Source organism: Thamnophis elegans, chromosome 2, assembly GCF_009769535.1.
Source record: "Thamnophis elegans isolate rThaEle1 chromosome 2, rThaEle1.pri, whole genome shotgun sequence".
Taxonomy (NCBI): Eukaryota; Metazoa; Chordata; class Lepidosauria; order Squamata; family Colubridae; genus Thamnophis; species Thamnophis elegans.
Window position 1 is genome coordinate 107,720,867 of NC_045542.1, and position 18,363 is coordinate 107,739,229.

The 18,363-nt window shown below is 40.0% G+C and overlaps 1 protein-coding gene and 1 non-coding gene across 3 annotated transcripts in view; both read left to right on the forward strand.

Moving 5' to 3' along the window:
* Positions 1 to 15,271: 15,271 nt before the first annotated feature.
* IARS1 (isoleucyl-tRNA synthetase 1) overlaps positions 15,272 to 18,363 on the forward strand; it is an 85,223-nt gene continuing 82,131 nt past the window's right edge. The window contains exons 1-3 of one of the 2 annotated variants that reach the window (XM_032209554.1): positions 15,272 to 15,376; positions 16,975 to 17,100; positions 17,342 to 17,498. In XM_032209554.1, the coding sequence (XP_032065445.1) occupies positions 16,982 to 17,100; positions 17,342 to 17,498 (276 nt within the window). In that variant the 5' untranslated portion in view covers positions 15,272 to 15,376; positions 16,975 to 16,981. Of the gene's footprint in view, positions 15,377 to 16,955; positions 17,101 to 17,341; positions 17,499 to 18,363 lie in introns of both variants that reach the window. The other variant, XM_032209555.1, reaches the window with a different exon arrangement.
* Positions 15,892 to 16,025, forward strand: LOC116505138. The gene has a single exon (XR_004254919.1). It is a non-coding gene; the product is annotated as a small nucleolar RNA SNORA84 (small nucleolar RNA).

The following is an 18,363-nucleotide window of genomic DNA, read 5'->3' on the forward strand; positions in this document are numbered from 1 at the left end:
TAAAGCTTATAGGCCGCCCTTTTCCCTGAGGGGACTCAGGGCGGCTTACAAATCATGGGAAGGGGAGTGCAAGACAAAAAAACATAAAACTGTGCATGAATAATAAAAAAAAGAAAATAACAATAAAACACAACTTTCATTCAACATTCGGGTGGGGCGGATTAGAATCTTATCCCCAGACCTGATGGGCTAGCCAGATCTTAAGGGCTGTGCGGAAGGTCTGGACGGTGGTGAGGGTACGAATCTCCACGGGGAGATCGTTCCACAGGGTCGGAGCTGCTACTGAGAAGGCTCTCCTCCGCGTAGTCGCCAGTCGGCACTGACTGGCGGATGGAACTCGGAGGAGGCCTAATCTGTGCGATCTGATAGGTCGAAGGGAGGTAATCGGCAGGAGGCGGTCCCTCAAGTACGCAGATCCACTACCATGGAGAGATTTATGGATGGTAAGTAGCACCTTGAAGCGCACCCGGAGATCAACAGGTAGCCAGCGCAGCTCGCGGAGGATAGGTGTTATGTGGGCGAACCGTGGTGCGCCCACAATCACTCGCGCGGCCGCATTCTGGACTAGCTGAAGTCACCGGATGCTCTTCAAGGGCAGCCCCATGTAGAGCACATTGCAGTATTCCAGCCTAGAGATCACAAGGGCTCGAGTGACTGTTGTGAGGGCCTCCCGGTTCAGGTAGGGTTGCAACTGGCGCACCAGGCAAACCTGGGCGAACGCCCCCCTGGTCACAGCCGATAAGTGATGGTCAAAAGTCAGCTGTGGGTCCAGGAGGACTCCCAAGTTGCGAACCCTATCTGAGGGGTGTAAAATTTGACCCCCCAGCCTGAGCGATGGAGCACTGGCCAAATTATTGGGAGGGAAACACAACAGCCACTCGGTCTTGTCTGGGTTGAGTACCAGTTTGTTAGCACTCATCCAGTTCTTAACGGCCTCAAGGCCCCGGTTCATCACGTCCACCGCTTCATTGAGTTGGCACGGGGCGGACAAATACAACTGTGTGTCGTCCGCGTATTGGTGGTATTTTATCCCATGCCTCTGAATGATCTCGCTGCTTAAGTGATGGTTGCCAGACATGGCAACTCTATCAGACCTTAGGAGATGGGCAGAGGTAATCAGTGGCAGGTGTCCTGCAAGTAGCTTGCTGCCATGAGAAGCTGTACACTTTGAATCAGCACTTTGAAGTGTACCTGGAATCTATTGGCAACCAATAGAGTTTACAAACTAGCAGTGTTATGTGGGCATACAGAAGTGCACCCCTTAACTTGTGTCATTACATTCTGAACCAGGTGTAGTTTTTAAATGGCCTTCCAAAGCAAGGTGTGGTGCTCTCTGCAGTAATCCAGACAAGAGGTGACCAATGCAAAAGTCAACACGAGTAAGGCTCCTTTCTCAGAAATGTCTCACAAAATGGATTTGCGCAAAGGCCCTCCAAATCTCAGCTATAATGGGCACTTCAAGCAGGAGTTGGGAAAACATGGCTCTGTTGGGGCAGTGTGGCCATAATTATTTTTTCCAAGACTAAAAGAAAGAAAATTAAGGCTAAAACTATTTAAAAGTTTGTGTGCGTTTTGTGAGGTTTACAGGAATTAAACCCCCAAAAGCTGCAGCATGGTGTGCTTTTATTATTATAAAAGAATAAATTTGGTCCTATAGTTAGGGTACCAGATTAGAAATTACTGGTAGGAGATAGAGAGTTCTAATCTTGATTTAGGCATGAAAGCCAACTGGGAAACTTTGTCCCAGTTATTCTCAGCCCAGGATGTCTCAGACAACAAACTATCTTGTCAATTCCTATCACTACCAATGGATTAACACATATTCTTTCTCCTCCATTTCCACCCTCCCATTTGTTAGTATTCTCCTCCCAGTAGGTATATTTACCATTTGGGAGAGAATAAAATGATGTTATTATTTATTTTCCAATTGGAGACAGTGAAACCAGCAAAAGGGAGTGTATCTTTCTGCCCTATTTATCTGTGGTGGCTGTGAGTCAGCTCTCTTAGTGATGGCCTCTGACGCTGTACCTAGACTGCCCTCTTTCAGGGTGTCCAAAGAGCCTTGAAAGCATATATAGCTCTTTAGGGAATTATTTGGAGAGGAGAGGTGAGGACTGCGCTATTCCAGTGAATGGTGCCTTTAGGTGATATTATTATTATGATTATTATATTCAAATGTTTTTGTTGCTTGAAGTAAGAACTATTTGGCATAGAGTGGCATACACTGCCACAGAAAATCAACTGAAGAAATGGTGGATTTGTCAACTGGGGTAGTGTTTTTAGAAGAAAAAAGGGAAAGCTGCTTCTAGACATGAAAGGAAATTTCAACTCTTTAATATCTCCAGGAGTGGACAGTTTCCCTTACATCTAAAATCCTAAGTGGAAAATACAATCTTCAGAACATATGTTGTAGGTACAAAATGCTAGCTGACTGCGAGAAAGACATCTTTCTTCTTGTGGAAAGAATATGTTTTTATACAGTAATGACCAATAATGACTGGTCCTATAATGCCTATTTTTAGGTAGCCTAAATGGCATCATTTGTACATAAAAAGTGAAAGAAGTTGAGAAAAACTCAAGGCTTGCATAAAAAATCCTGACATAAAAGATGGAGTATCTTCTCAAAAAAGATGAATGAAAAGCTATTGCATAAGAAAATAGATGACGAAAGGGGATACTATAAGTAATAATAACTGGATAATTGATATCACAATACCAAAGGAAGGCAAAGAATTGGAGATCACAAAGTATCAAGATCTCAAAATTGAAGTTGAAGGATGATGGCTTAAACCTAAAATGATGGTCCCAGTGGTTATTAGCACACTGAATGCCATAACAAAAAGCCTTGAATGACCCTTAGAAAATCTGCATATTGACAAAAAATCCCTCTGTCAATTACAAAAGGTCACACTGCTTGGATCTGCACATATAGTACTATATGCTATGCTGATACATTATGACATCCTAGGTTCTTGGGAAGAAATCAATGTGTGTGAAGGCCAACACCAATTAAAGAACTGGCAGCTGTGATTTCATACTGTCGTGAACAGATAATAGTGATGGTGAATAAAATGCCAAATTCAGTCTAAGCATCTGGCTTACTGTATGACCTACTATAATAATAATATAGAGATTGATGGAAGGCTGCATGAGTGACTAATTTGCCGAAAAATTGAATGTATTTTGCCCCTGTAACAATATTTTTTATAATGCTCTGATAATAATATTCTTAGAGTAAGTCTATAAAGGTTTTAAAATCCCAATTACTTACTGTGGTGGAAAGTTGAAAGTCCCAATTGCTGTGTCAAATACATACCCGTGTTTCCCCGAAAATAAACCAGGGTCTTATTTTCTTTTGACCCCCGAAATAAGCACTTTTTCAGGTAGGTCTTATTATTTTTGGGCTGCAGGAGGCGGAAAGCATGGTCACCTCATGACTACTACTGTGTGCAATATTTTGGGGGAAGGTTTATTTTTGGGGAAACAGGATATTAAAATTATGAAGATTGTGGTTTTGCCTTAGTATCTGGTGCTAAAAATAACAACTGGAAGGGAAAGTAAACTACATAGAAAGCAACTTGGAATAACATGAATTTTGCATCAGGTGACTGATAATCAATCAACACTTTGATATGTGAATAAATCATCATATAAATAACTTATCACGTCAATTACATGGTTTATCAATAGCTAGTTCACACACACAGATTCTCATAAATCAAATATAAAAAAATCAAATGTGAGAACCAGCAGTTACAAAAGGAGGAAATTTTATATACACAAAAAGATCATATCCTATTTGCCTTGATTACTGGTATTTTATATATGTTTCAATACTAAACGTGAAGTCAGTCCTAGCAATATTTCAGGTCTGCCTTGTATTATAGAAACCAATTACCATCTTCAGGAGACCCATTCTGTATGACACCTGTGCCAAGGGAAGAAGTGGACCTTTTCAATGGTAGTATTCTCATGTGTAGCTGACACTGTTTTTAACGTCAGGCAGGCAGGCAGGCGGGCAGGCGGGCGGGCGGGCGGGCGGGCGGGCGGGCAGGCAGGCAGGCAGGCAGGCATCCTTAGTTTTCTCAGCATTCTAAGAAATTAATGTCTTCTTTTTAAAACAGGTGGGGAACTATGGCCCCTTTATGACCTGCAGACTTCAACTCCCAGAATTGTTCATGGCTGGCTCAGGAATTTTGGGAGTTGAAGTCCACAGGTCATAAAGGGGTCATAAATCCCCAGGCCTGTTTTAAAACATATTTGTTGGTTAGAAACTTTTAAACTGCTCTGACTCCTGCTTTATTATTTTTACTGTTTTATTACTTTAGTGGAATATGTTTTGTACTTTTAACTTGTGCAGGTTATTTTTTAGTAATGTGAATGTATTGTAAGTTTCCCTGAAGAAATCTAGTTTAGAATGAATGCCTACAGTTTTAAGCATAAATTTTATATGATATGAGCAAAGATATCACTACTTGCCGTGTATATTTGGATCAACTTTGTAAGATTTACTGTCCAAATAGATGGCATTCAAATGTCATGCCTTTGAATGCCATCTATTCTTGCATTCTGATGCAAATATGCCTCTAAGGCATATTTGCATCAGAATTCTGGAAAACATTTTCATGTGTTTAAGTAGCTTGACCAAAATATACTATGATTTAAAATCAGGGTGCTTAACCTCAAGCTTAATGCATTCTTGGTTCCAAATATTTTACTTGTACAATCCATTATTGTAAATCATATTTGTTAAGGATTCTTTTTCTGACATCAACAGTGAATAACAAATAGCATTCTTGCTGTGAAAAAGTAGGACTTAATTTGTGACAGGACTTTTTCCATAAAAAGTGTTTAGTTGAAATCCTGAAAAGGAATATCTATAACTACATGTTCAGATTATTTTGAATATTGCTTATCATGGAGCTTTCCCTTAATATATCTTCTAAAGCCAAGTACAAACTTCAAATAGCCTTGACTTCTGTATGACACTTTTTGCAAGTCTAAATTCAGGGAATTTCAGGAGAATTCTTTTTAGTTTCAATATACAGCTCCCCCTCCTTTTGAAATAATGCTTAAAACTATCACTTGAATAGTGGTATTATTGGAAGAATAATGTTCTTACTGCAAGAATTTGGGGAAATCTTTAGATTTGCTGACAATGTTACCTATTTATTCTGCATATTACAGTTGCTTGCAATCAACATATTCCGTGGATATAAGGTGGCTTACAACATTTGAACAATATAATATCCTGCAACAATAAACATTTCATTAAAAACACAAAACATCTAAAAATTTGCAAACCCTATGAGGTTATGTGATACAGCTTGGCTTTTCCAAAACATGCATTCATATTAATCTCTTTAGAGATGCTACAACAACTTTCTGCTTCTTGAAATAACAGCAGTTAAATATTCTCATCAGCTTTTGTCAAGAAGCAGGAATTGTATTCTCCTATGGGGCATATTAACATATAGCAATTCTCCATAGATGTGGGTGGGTGAAGAGAACTTTCTACATTATGGTAGGGGTGTGGGATCCTTTTGTAATGCTGAGTGAGTGCTAGGCTACCCGAATAGAGCAAACATAGTGAAGTATTTCAAACACTGCACATTTGCTATCAAGGCAATTATCCTTCAGTATGCAAAAAATATGATAATTTGCTGTGTTATCACAACTAGTCAGTGCATTTGGAATTATATTAAATTTAAAATTCTGCAACATGTGTTCATAAAATGAAACACTTTGTATAACTGATCGTTAGATAATGGGTTTTGAACTATATTACTTGAAAGTGTTATTGGAAACGTATAAACTTCATTTTAAAATTGGAAACATTCTAGGAAAAACATACAGTAGTAACAGTTCTGCCTACAATTTGTTTATAATGTGAAAATTATTTTTTAAAATTACAAAACTAATTAATTGTACAGATCTTCAGAAATTTTAAAAACTAAAGTTTAAGTGCTAGATATTTGTCAGAAAGGGAATAAATGCTTGAAAACACTGCAATTCAATACCAACCTGAAATATAAATCCTGCATACCAATTGTACTCTTTGTGTGTGTTGGGGGGGGGGAGAGATTAAGCAATATTACAGTATACAAAGTGAAGAAAAAAATTGAGAAATATTGCCTACAGTTGTTAGAGGCAGGCAATAAGACATAAGGAAATATAGTTTACACCTAGGTTTTACTAACCTCTCTAAACTGTTCTGATCTTGCAAATGTATTCCCTTTTTAGGTTCACCATAATTTTCTTGTATGTTTCTCTTCATATAACCAAAGTGGGAGATGCATGGATGATCTTAGAAAGCAACTAGATTCTTTTGATGCACATTCATTTCTTCTATACTCTTTAAGCAGTTGTTCCCATTTTCTCTGTCACAAGTTATGTGAAAAAGTATATTTCATTGAACATTTTTGTCTTTTACAACATATTTCAGCATACAGATATTTGATTTTCATTTCAACTCCATGATGAAGGAAATGTAACTGTACCACTTATTTTTTATAATCCATTGTGTAATTTAAATAAACATAGAGGTAAATTTTGCATGTGGGAAAGGTAAGTATAGCTCTGCATTTATCACTACCTCAAATACCCAAAATTTGAATCTGGTGTGCCAGATCAGAGGCAAATGATTAGAACACATTGTTGGAGTGGATCCAGGAGGAATCTGTCAATTAAAACCTCAGAAATTTTGTTTGATTTTTCTGTTTGTTGTTGAAGTGTGTGTTGTTTTGTGCCTAAATCAAGAGTTCTCTGAGGCTTTAGAAAGAAGACAAGAGAGACTTATGAGTCTGGGAAGGGATTTAAAAAGATTGTAAAACAATTATATAGCATTGATTCTATTGCCTGGAAGATCACCCACAAGTACAGAAGATTTGTAACTACTGCCAACTCTCACTGGCCAGATCTAGCAAATTCAGCCCAACAGCAGAATGCAAGATGCTGAACGAACTCCAGAATTTCATTATGTCACCTACAAGTAGCTCTCAGCAGTAATCATATCAAAGTGCCTGAGTCTACCATTGGCAAGAAGCTGCACAAATTAAATATACATGGGAGGTGTATCTAGATGAAACCTTTGATGACCATAAAGAATATCAAAGCAAGATTAAAGTGCCCATCAACACTTAGGCAGAGACCAGGACTTGTGGAACAATGTTCTCTGGCCAGATAAGACAAAGATACAGTTATTTGGCCACAGTACCAGAAGACCTGTTTGGTGAAAACCAAAGATAGTGTTTCATCAGAAGAGCTTGATACCAAATGTAAGGCATGGTGGTGGAAATATGGTTTGGGGTTGCTTGGCTGCATCAGGATTTGGGCAGCTTACCATGGAAGAATTCACTATGAATTCCTCATTGTACCAGAGGGTGCTTGAAGATAATGTGATATCATCTATCAGAAGATTGAAGTTCAATTGAAGTTTTAACTTACAGACCTGGCAATGTGACAATGATGTCAAACATTCTAGTAAATCTGATGGTGAGATAGGTGGCGTATAAATGTAATAAATAGATGAATGAATAAATAAATACACACATAACTGTATAGTATTCAAAATTTTCAACTTTAATCTTAATTATACAGTCACATCAAGGAAAAAATAATCAAGGACAGATAAAAGATGCTTGTTTTCCTTTGCCCTAGTTGGAGCATATCATACAACTATTATCCTTTGTCAAATTTATTACACTTTCCTCTTTCTTTTAGTTTCACAAACATAGAATAAGTTACTTTTTCTTTTGCTGCATTTAATAAAGCCATGCTCTAGCACAGGGATGTCAAACTCACGGCCTCTGGGCCGAATGAGTCACGCACTGGCCACGCCCACATGTCTGGTTTAGCGAAGGGGGGAAAGTTACAAAAATCATGTGACGATGTCGTGATGACACGAGTTTGACACCCCTGCTCTAGCATAACTTTTTTTCATTCCATCTTTCCACTTGATTAGAGATTTTAGCTTGCAACAAATAGTGTCTGTGTGCATAGAATAAAAGTGGATTCTTACTGAGCTTGTGGCCTAATGACTAACGTTTTTCAAACTGTCAGGCGCTATCCTTCTACATTAACCTGGAATGCTATAATTGCCATGTGTATCTATGTTTGGTAATTTTACTCATTTCTTCTCTTACTAAATGGCAAATAGATAACAAATGTAGCCTTCAAAAGACTAGAGAAAAAATATCTAGTTAAAGTTTAATAATTTTCCCCTGAAAATATTGCCCTCTGCTGGTTTTTCTTTTTTCTTTGAGAACAGACATATTTTAAGAACTTTTATGTTGCAGAATGGCTTCAGGTTTAATCAGTTTTATTGGAAGATGACAAAATACTTTATGAAATTTTTGAAAATGCTAAATTAATGAACTTTCTAGTAACACTAACATCCTTTCTCCCATGTTTTGATTTGTTTAGGATGTTACATTAAAGTACTTCCATGTTTCACTTATGCTCTTAAGTGCTACTGTAGGTAGTCCTATGATGACAATTGGGACTGAGAACTCCATTACTAAGCAACTTAATTCTAAAGTGTGGTTACATGACTGCATCGTGTAACAATTCCAACAAGATCAGTTGCTATTGTTAAACAAAACCATGCAGTTAATTAAGAACTTCATGTGATTGCAACTTCCAAAATCTTGGTCATGTTGCTTGAATTGCTTTCACATGTCCAAGGGGCTACTGCATCAGCTGGAATTCTGAGGACCCTAACTAACCCTAACCCTAACCAGGTATATATTGAGTAGCAAGGAAGATGCAAATTATGTCATTGTAGAAAATTATTTTCTGTGAATTGAAAGAAAGAGATTTCAAAGATTCTCAATCTTGGGTCTGAACTGAGTAAATGGAAGTCTCAGAAGAGCCAATCAAATGGTTTTGTGCAGATATTTTTCAATAGTGTCTTGATAATTATATATATTATAGGTACTAATGGGGAAATGCAATGAATATAGATCAATTACTCAACAGTGTCATAAAGTCAGGTTGACCCTTGGAAATGACAAAGATAGACTTTCTGTAGGATGATCTGTTATCAACCTAGTCCTTCAGATCTTCCAAAGGTGTATCTATCACTCCTGTATCCACCTTACTGCCATCCTCTTCTTTTTCCTTCTACCTTTTCCAGAATTAGTATCTTGACCAGAAAAACTAGGGTTCACATAAGGCTTCTGAAGTATGATCATTTGAGCTTAGTCATTTGTGTTTTAAGTGAGAACTTTGGGTTGAATTGTTTGATGATCTATCTGTTTTCTTAGCTAGATTAATCATGTGAATGTTATTTAAACAATGAAAAATAATGGGCTCAAGAATAGCATTGCTTCCTGCAGCCCTGATGGTGCAGTGGTTGAAACACAGTATTTCAGGCAAAGTCTACCCACAGCTTGTAGTTCGGTCCTGACAGGGCTCAAGGTTGACTCGGCCTCCCATCCTTCTGAGTTACTAGTTTATTTTATTGTCATTGCATCTCATACAACGAAATTAAATGCCATCTTCAGTGTACATCATATATCCTTCACATTCTATACAATAAAATTGAAAACCATTTTTTTCAGCCTATTTTCCTCATTTTTATTGTCCTGTGTCATTTGCCAAATTGTAATAGTTCAAAAAAGGGTGCCCAGGATTAGATGAGTCCTTAAGAATGTTTTGAACTTTCTTAAGGCAGCTATAAAGCTCTTCCAAGGAGGGGAGAGAGCAAACAATGATCCTCTGAGCAATGATGATAACCCTCTGGAGCGTTATCCTATCTGCCACTGTGCAATTAGCAAACCATACACAGGTGCACTAAGTTAAAATATTCTCTATAGTGCAGTGGTAGAAGGTCATCAGCAATTTTTCATTCAGTTGTTGTTTCCTGAGAAATCTCAGGTAGTATAATCTCTGCTGGGTCCTTTTGATCAGTGCAATGTGAACGCCCCAGGTCAGGTCCTCTTTTGTGACAACACCCAAAAACATAAAACTGGCTACTTGCTCCTCTTGATCTCCATTGATAACCAAGGGTTGGATGTCTGATCCATTCCTTCTGTAGTCCACTATAAGATCCTTGGTCTTATTGGTGTTAAGGACCAAATTATTGTCTCCACACCACGAAAGCAACCGATCCACCTCATCTTGATAGGCAGACTCATCACCCCTGGAGATGAGTCCTACCACTGGATCCAGATTGTTGAAGCAATATATGTTGACGTTGTAAACCTCCAAGTGCTGTAAAGCATTATGGGGCTGTATATAAGCCTAAATGCTATAGCTATTCTGTCTTAATCTCTCCACTCACACTTACAGATCCCTCCCCAAGAGTGCACCACTGTACTCTCTATTAGAAAGAGACTGGAAATTAAGATTTGAAAGGCCTTTTCTGTAACAAAGCAGCTTTCAGCATTTTCCAAAGCCTTAATGTTTCCTGCTGTGCCTTTAATTATGTATCTATGTATCTAAATTATATAGCACTGTGCAAAATGTTAAGTCCCTTTATTTATCAACCAGAAAATAAAAAAGTATATGCCTTCCATCTCCATCTCCTACTGAGAGATGTCTTCAAACTGGTTGAATCAAAAGTACGCACTGCCAAGACTGCTTATGCTATTTTGTTTGTACATTACCTATACTAGTGATGGCTAAGCTTTTTGTCGTTGCATGCCGAATATAATTCATGCGTGACCCCATGTGCCCCCTCACGCATGTACAATCAACCACCCATGTGCGCCCTACCACTGCACATGCACACATGACCCCCATGCTTCCCCACTCCCCCATGCACGCATGACCCCCTGTGCTCCCCATGCATGCATGCATGACCCCTACGCATGCGCCCCGTGCGAACTCACCCCATGCATATGTGCAACTGCATGTACACCCTGCCCCAGCACATGCGTATGTGTCTCCCACATGCATCCCACCCACTGCAGCTGGTTGTGGCATACCCGAAAACCAGCTGGCACTGAGCTGGAGCAATGACTCATGTGTCCACAGAGAGGGCTCTGTGTGCCACCTGTATCACGACTGCTATAGGTTCACCATCACGGATTTATACCATGTTTTCCCAAAAATAAGACAGGGTGTTATTTTCTTTTGACTTTCGCCTTATTATCAGGGGAGGGCTTATTGTTTTGGGATTGCTTGTGAGCAGCTTCCGAAGAGCCAGGCACAGCTTCAGGGGTGAAGCAGCCATGAGGTGACTACATTCACAAGCAGCTGCCCAGCGGGCAGATCGCCATTCACAGACCTAGGGGGTATCCCTAAGGCGCCAAGCCACGTGGCGCTCTGCCCGTCCCCCAGCTCCTGCAGCTTGGCACATTTGGGATACTCCTTAGGTCAGTGCATGGAGCTCTGTCCGGCTGGAGAGGGTGGTTGCGTGAACACCTGTTCCGCCCCCAGCTCACAGGACTCCCAAACTCACCATTCCCTGGCCCAGCTCTCCCTCCAGGGCCAGGGCACCGTCGCCACACTCCGAGCATAAGTTCTTCTCCGGCCTGGCTGGATGGGGGCATTGTCCAGGGGGTTTATTTTCAGGGGGGCTTATATTTTTGCCCACATGAAAAATGTGGCAAGGCCTTAGTTTCAGGACAGGTCTTTTTTTCGGGGAAACACGGTACTGTATCCTAAGAAACATGGACTGAATGAACCACACGCACAGAAGTTGTTTCAGGGTTGCATTCCTTATGATTTAACTTTTTGTTGCTTGGAGGAAGTTAACAATGATTAAAACATGTGACTGCTTGCTTCATGTTTAATGACTCATTTTGTTTTTATTACATCACTGCTTTAACATTTCACTTACATACTTGACATTTTTTTAAAAATTTTTTATTAACAAACATGTAAAATACACACACAAAACTTAGACGTACACATTTACACAATATATACTTGACATTTTTAAGTACATTGCCAAGTTCTTTTGAGATTACTCTTCTGAGATCTTAAGATATATTTATTTTTAAACCATTTATAAGGCAAGAAGTATCCTCTTTTTTTATTGAACTTTTCTACCATAGATTAAAACAAGCAAAATCTGCATCAAAATTAAATTTAGCATGGTACAACATTTGCACTATTGGCTTGGGAGGTATAGTAGTTAAGGTATAGTCTTGAGTGTCATATTAAACCATTTTCATTGGGCAGCAATTTGAACTTGAAGGAAGAAAGGGAGCATGGAACACCTGAATACACTCCCATAGCACCTTAAAGAAGTTGAATCTTTTTCTGCAGCAGCTTAGGAAAAGCCAAATGTAATATATATAAGTGTACGTTTGTTCCAAATGCTCCACCTCACCATTAAAATGTTAATAATGTCCATCTATATTAATCAATCTTTCCCCATTCCTTAAAGGGAACAATTTTTTTTACTAAAAATGTGATCATTTTTATCTCATGTTTGAATTGTGGTGATAGCAAATATATTTTTAGAAGAGCTACATATTTTGAAAATATTGCAAATAGAAATAATTCTATGATTTTAAGACTTTTTTGTCTTGAAATGAGAAATGATGATCAGGAAGTGCTGAGATAAATAAGCATATGGCAGGCAAAAAATATAGTCAAATGTTAACTCTTAAGATGAGTAACAGTAGCACATAGGAACTCTTCAGAATACACCCTCTATTGGTAGTTCCGTGTATATGCAACCACACAGGAAAAAAAAAAGCTCTAATGGTGATAATAGACAGGCATCCAGTAATACAATTTACTTTTAAACTTTTAATCTGTCCTAATAAAAGAAAATTTTAGAACAATCAGCAGAGGTGTAGTACAGGGAGAGAGATAAAAGTTCTCAAGTTTATTTCGGAACAACCTAAGTTACAGATTGTTTTATCCAGCAAGTAATAAAGTACTATTAGTGTAAAGAAATCAGGAAAAGGTAGCAAATATATCCACCAAAAGCATGGTTTAAAAGGCAGTGGTGGGATTCAGCCAGTTTGCACCACTTTGTGAGAACCAGTTGTTAACTTTCTGAGCAGTTTGGTGAACTGGTTGTTGGAAGAAATCATTAAGGCAGATATATTATTTGACTCCCACCACTGTTTAAAGGGTATCAGCGTGGCACGACAAAACCGCGCTCGTCAAAATAGCGGTGATTAAACCTTGTCGCTAAAGCCGTGACGTCATCACCGCCGCGACAACAGCGCGGTGACAGAAGGGCGTTCTACATGCTTCGTTCTTTGCCTCTGTACCTCCAAAGGTAGCCCTCCTCCTCCAGCTGCTCCTGTTGCTCCAACAGGGGCGCCCTGCATGGGGCTCAGCAATCCGGGGGGCGCAATGCGGCAGCAGGCACGGGGCAAAGCGGGCTGCCCAGCAGCAGCAGCCCGCGGGAAGGGTCTAGCTCAGCCGCGGGGGGCAGCAGGAAGGCCGGGGAGGCGCCGGTGGCAGCGGACGCGGCAGCGGCTGAGGCTCTCCCGGGGCCGGCGAAGCGGGCTTGCCCGGTGGCGGCGGCCGCCCGTCCAAGGAGATGTTGTTGAGGAAGAAGAGGGCGGCCTGCTTCCGCCGCGCGTCGCCGCCCCGCTTGCGATCCCCTAGGTTTAGGGTTAGGTTTAGGGTGCTTCGGTAGGCGCGGATTTGCCCTCCGCGGTTATGTCATCGCGGTAGGGTCGTTTTTTTATTAGCGCTTTGGACGGCGCGTGTTTGCCTCCGCACTTATGTCGGCACGGATAAGGGCCGGGTATCAGATGTAAAAATAAGGACTAGATTTATTTTTTGATTTGACAAGGTTTCTCCAGTACTTCATGCTGACAGTTAAATTCTCTATAATATTGTTTGCATTCCTAGTCAAATAAGTGTCATATTCTAGAAGAGATGATTCCCCCCCCCCAAACTTCAATACAGTACTTTAAAAACAAAAAGAAATTAAGCTTTTATGGTTAGAAGTAAACACTGATACTAAGTAAAGGAAACACTGAATCATAAAGTAGTTGGACCACATTTTTGTCCGTAACTTGTGCAAGAGAAGCTTGTTTGACTACTTTATGATTCAAGATAGTATGCTAGCCTAAAACTGGGTTAATTGAAACAAACTATAGTTAAGAACCCTAGGTAAGTGTATGATGCAATGAACTTCTTTACCCAGGTAATTACACCGAAGAGAAAAATTGTGTTCTTTTCACTTCATCTGATGATAGTTGAAACAAAAGGTTTCAACAAAGCTAAATGTTTTTAAAATGGGTACAAAGGAAAATAAAGCCTCCCTGTATGTTGATCACTTCTATATGGCAGACTTCCTCTTAGTGTTATCCCCCCCCCCTTATGTTTTATTGTGTAAATTGGAATATTAACTTTTCTGAACACCAAACAGAAAATGGACAATTTATACAGGTAATTATTGATTTACGACCACAAATGAGCCCAAAATGCTAAGTGAAACATTTTAAGTGAACTTTGCCCCATTTTACAACCTTTCTTGACAATTAAGTAAAAGTGAAGTAGCAAGGATGTTAAGTGAATCTGAATTTCCCATTGAGTTTGCTTGTCAGGTCACAGAATACATGATCCTGGGACACCATTAATGAGAGTCAGTTGCCAAATATCTGAATTCCGATCATGTGATCACACAGATGCCATAACGGTTGTAAGTGTGAAAAACGGCCGTAGGTCACTTTTTTTCAGTGCCATGGTAACGTCAAAAGGCCACTAAACGAACTGTTGTAAGGCGAGGCTTCTCCAAAGAGGTGCAAATATGATTATTTTTTTCTTCTCTTGGAGGCACTTGGGATACATCTCAGAATGTAAGACTTATCCCTGGATCACTAGTCCATACAATATATAAAATTAATAAAACATACAATAAAACATAATAAAGGGGGCGTGCATAAGCGCCCCAGCGTGCCTACAGTTCCTGTCCTACTGTCTGCATTTATTTGTACTCATTTCCTTTGTTCATGTCCATGTTTATACTTTTATACCTGCTATCTTGTACATGTTTGACAAGCTAAATAAATAAAATAAAATAAATAAAAATCCGGACCAAAAAAAAAATCAGGATTGTGAAATGATGTAACCAAACGTTCGGAATGTCTCCACGTTCCATTCACCACATTCTACCCGCTAATGCCCGCTCCCCGCATCCTCTCCAACGCCAACCCGGCGAGCAAAACGGAAGGAGCAGCCGACGCCTTTCGGTGTGAGTCGCCGTTCGATGCCCTCCTCCTCCTCCTCCTCCTCCTCCTGGCTGAGAGGAGTTAACAGTTGCTCGGGGACGGGCTGCCCTACCCAATCCGGGGCCGCCTTATTTGCAGCCTATGATGGGAGAGATCGGAGCAGCCGCGAGTGGATAGGTGGTGAATTTCTTTCTCGACTTCCTGTCATGCTTTCTCTTGCTCTGGAGTTGCATCATTCCTAGCCGGTCGCAAGCTACAGCTGCTGGGCCTAGAAGCAGGTGAGGCCATCGGCGTCTTAACTGGAGGAGCACTTGGGAGAAGCAGAAAGAGAGGAGTGGGCGTGGACGGGGGAAAAGGGTGGGCGGCGGCGGTTTTCTTTATTTTGTGTCGTCTGTTAGGAAAACCCCTTGTCGAAAGATTAAGAACTGATGATGAGGATTGTGTTCCTGGGCGCTGGCTCCGGAGTTTGTAGAAAAATTCGAACACTCCATACAGTTTTGAAAAAAAGCTGAAATGTACATTACTTCTTGAGGAATCCAATACAGCAATAACTTTCCTCTATCTTAAATGAAATCGACTCCTAATTCTATAATCGTGCAGAATGAAAATTGTGGGAATTAAATTCTGACGCATCCGATCGGGCGAAAGTGGCGCAAGGGTTAATGGATACATGGCTCATCCACGTCCATACACAACATGTCCAGTTAAATATTTCGCTAAAATACATGCAAAATAATTACCTCTGACCTTGTTCTGTATTGCATTGCATTGACATTTATTATATTTAAAATGTGCCCTGTGGTTTCTGAATGCTGTTGTCTCAGTGCAGTGTTTCAGTTGGTAGAAATGGGCCAAAAATAAATACTCTGGCATATGCATGGAGTCTGATATTTTAGCAGCCTCCATAGCCCGGTCATTGTTACATTGCTACAGGTGCGGTTCTTTACTGCGGCAAGAGCAGTGAATCACACTTACAGCTGTGCCTCTGTGTGTTTCTTTGCTTTTTTTTCAGGAAGGGAAAAACCTTGCAGTAAGCAACATAGGGATATTTGAGACCAAACCAATATATCTAAAAACTATAATGAAGGAGTGCTGTGAGAAGAATATCTGCATCATATTTGCTTTGGTGTGCAGTGCTAAAGCCATTGCAAGTGTGCTTTGGCATGCCAAATGATTGCATCTGTTTAGTCTTTCTCCTGCTGATGGTAGTAGTTAAATAAAGCAGGAAATTTCCATTGGTGGTTTGTGATACGCTTGGCATTCATCTTGAATCCTTGGCTTATTTGTTTTCTAAGAAGTTGGAATATGAAGTCAGCCTAGCAACACATGTGAGTGGAGCTCTAGAGCTTCATAGAATCATTAGATGGGCAAAGCATTGCATGTAGGCAAGCCAAGTTGGAGTGACATACAGCATGCAACAGTACACTTGTTCATTCATAACAAGTACAGATTCTGAATGGAATGGTGCATATTTACAATGAATAATGCTGGCTTTGTATTACAGTACCTGCAAAAAGATTGCCAGCACAGTCCTTGTAACATACAACACAGCATTGTTGTCTTAAGTACTCACATTTTTTGTTTATAATATTTAATCATTTAAATAATTTAATAATATTAATATTTAATATTAATTGCCAGCTGTATGTTAGCTCATTTTTCCCACTTTGTGAATTGTAGTCCTAAACATTGAGAAAGATAATTAAGCAAACAGTCAATAATTAATTCCATATATAGTAGGGCTTATTTCTGACTAGACATGTTATGTGGTGATGCAGCAGTTTTAAATACACATCTGAATTATTGTCAATTTACTTGACATGCAAAAATTATATACAGATATTTTAACTTTTTTAGTACTGCTTTTTTTGGGTAGGAAGAGGATGATTCAGCAAGTCCCAGACAACATCAACTTTCCAGAGGCAGAAGAGAAAATATTGCAGCTTTGGAACACACTTAATTGCTTTCAAGAATGTCTCAAGCAGTCAAAAAACAAACCTAGGTAAGACAATACATTTGTAGGATTTGCATAATTCTTATAAACAAACTACAGTTATTATCCTTATTCACAGAACTTTTCTTTTGAAGCTTGATATCTGAATTTGTGTGCTACAACTGAAATATATACACACACGCACATTTGCACACACAGAATTAAAAACCAAAATCTTCAGTAATCAAAAAGCTGATTAAAATGTGAAAGATGATGTGATTTTAAATTCTATGCATTTTTTGTTTCCTAGGTTTACCTTCTATGATGGTCCTCCATTTGCCACAGGGCTTCCGCATTATGGCCACATACTTGCAGGAACCATTAAAGACATAGTAACTAGATTTGCTCATCAAAGCGGGTTTCACGTTGACAGAAGATTTGGTTGGGATTGCCATGGTTTGCCTGTGGTATGTTTAATATCTTTGATTCTATGTGATATTGTTTTGGTTATCTGCTGTCAACTGATTCAAGCTTTGCAACTATACTGATAGAGATAATTGACCCGAGTAGTTTTCATCACAAAAAGAGGGACTTACTCGTATTTTTTCGAACTATAAGATGCTCTGGACTATAAGATGCAGCTAGCTTTTGGGGATGAAAAGTAGAAAAAAAATTGCTTCTGCCTCCCAGCAATTTGCCACTTTGCAGCAAACAGCAAACAACCTGTTCAGCTTCCACACAGCCTGATTTAGCTGATTGGTATTTGGATCTGCCTCCTGCAATACTGCTTATCAGCTGTTCCAGGCTGTGGGGATCGTCACCACCCATCACCACTATTGCCGCCTGTTGGCGCTGCTGCCGATCACCACCTCTGCACGCCCCATTTATGGACTCTGTGTGTCCCATTTTTGGCCTGTTCCAGGTGGTGGGGATAGGCGGCAATTTCCGCCACATGGAACGGGCCGAAAATGGGACACATGGAGGCCAAAAACGGGGTGTGGAGAGGCTGAAAATGGGGTGCATGGAGGCGGTGGCAATGGGCTGTGGTGATCCCTGCAGCCTGGAACAGCTGATAGGTGATATTCTAGGAGGCAGATCCAATCGCCAATTAGCTGCTCATGCTAAATCGGGCTGTGCTGAAGCTGACCAGGCTGTTTGTTGCAAGGAGGCAAATTGCTGGGAGGCAGAGACCGAAGGGTGGGGGCTGGTGGGTGGGAGGGGCTTCAGCAACATTCACTGACAGACACATTTTCACCCACTTTTTGGGGGTGGGGGTGGAAAAGTGCGTCTTATATACCGAAAAATATGGTAATTGCCTTGGTATCAGTTCAG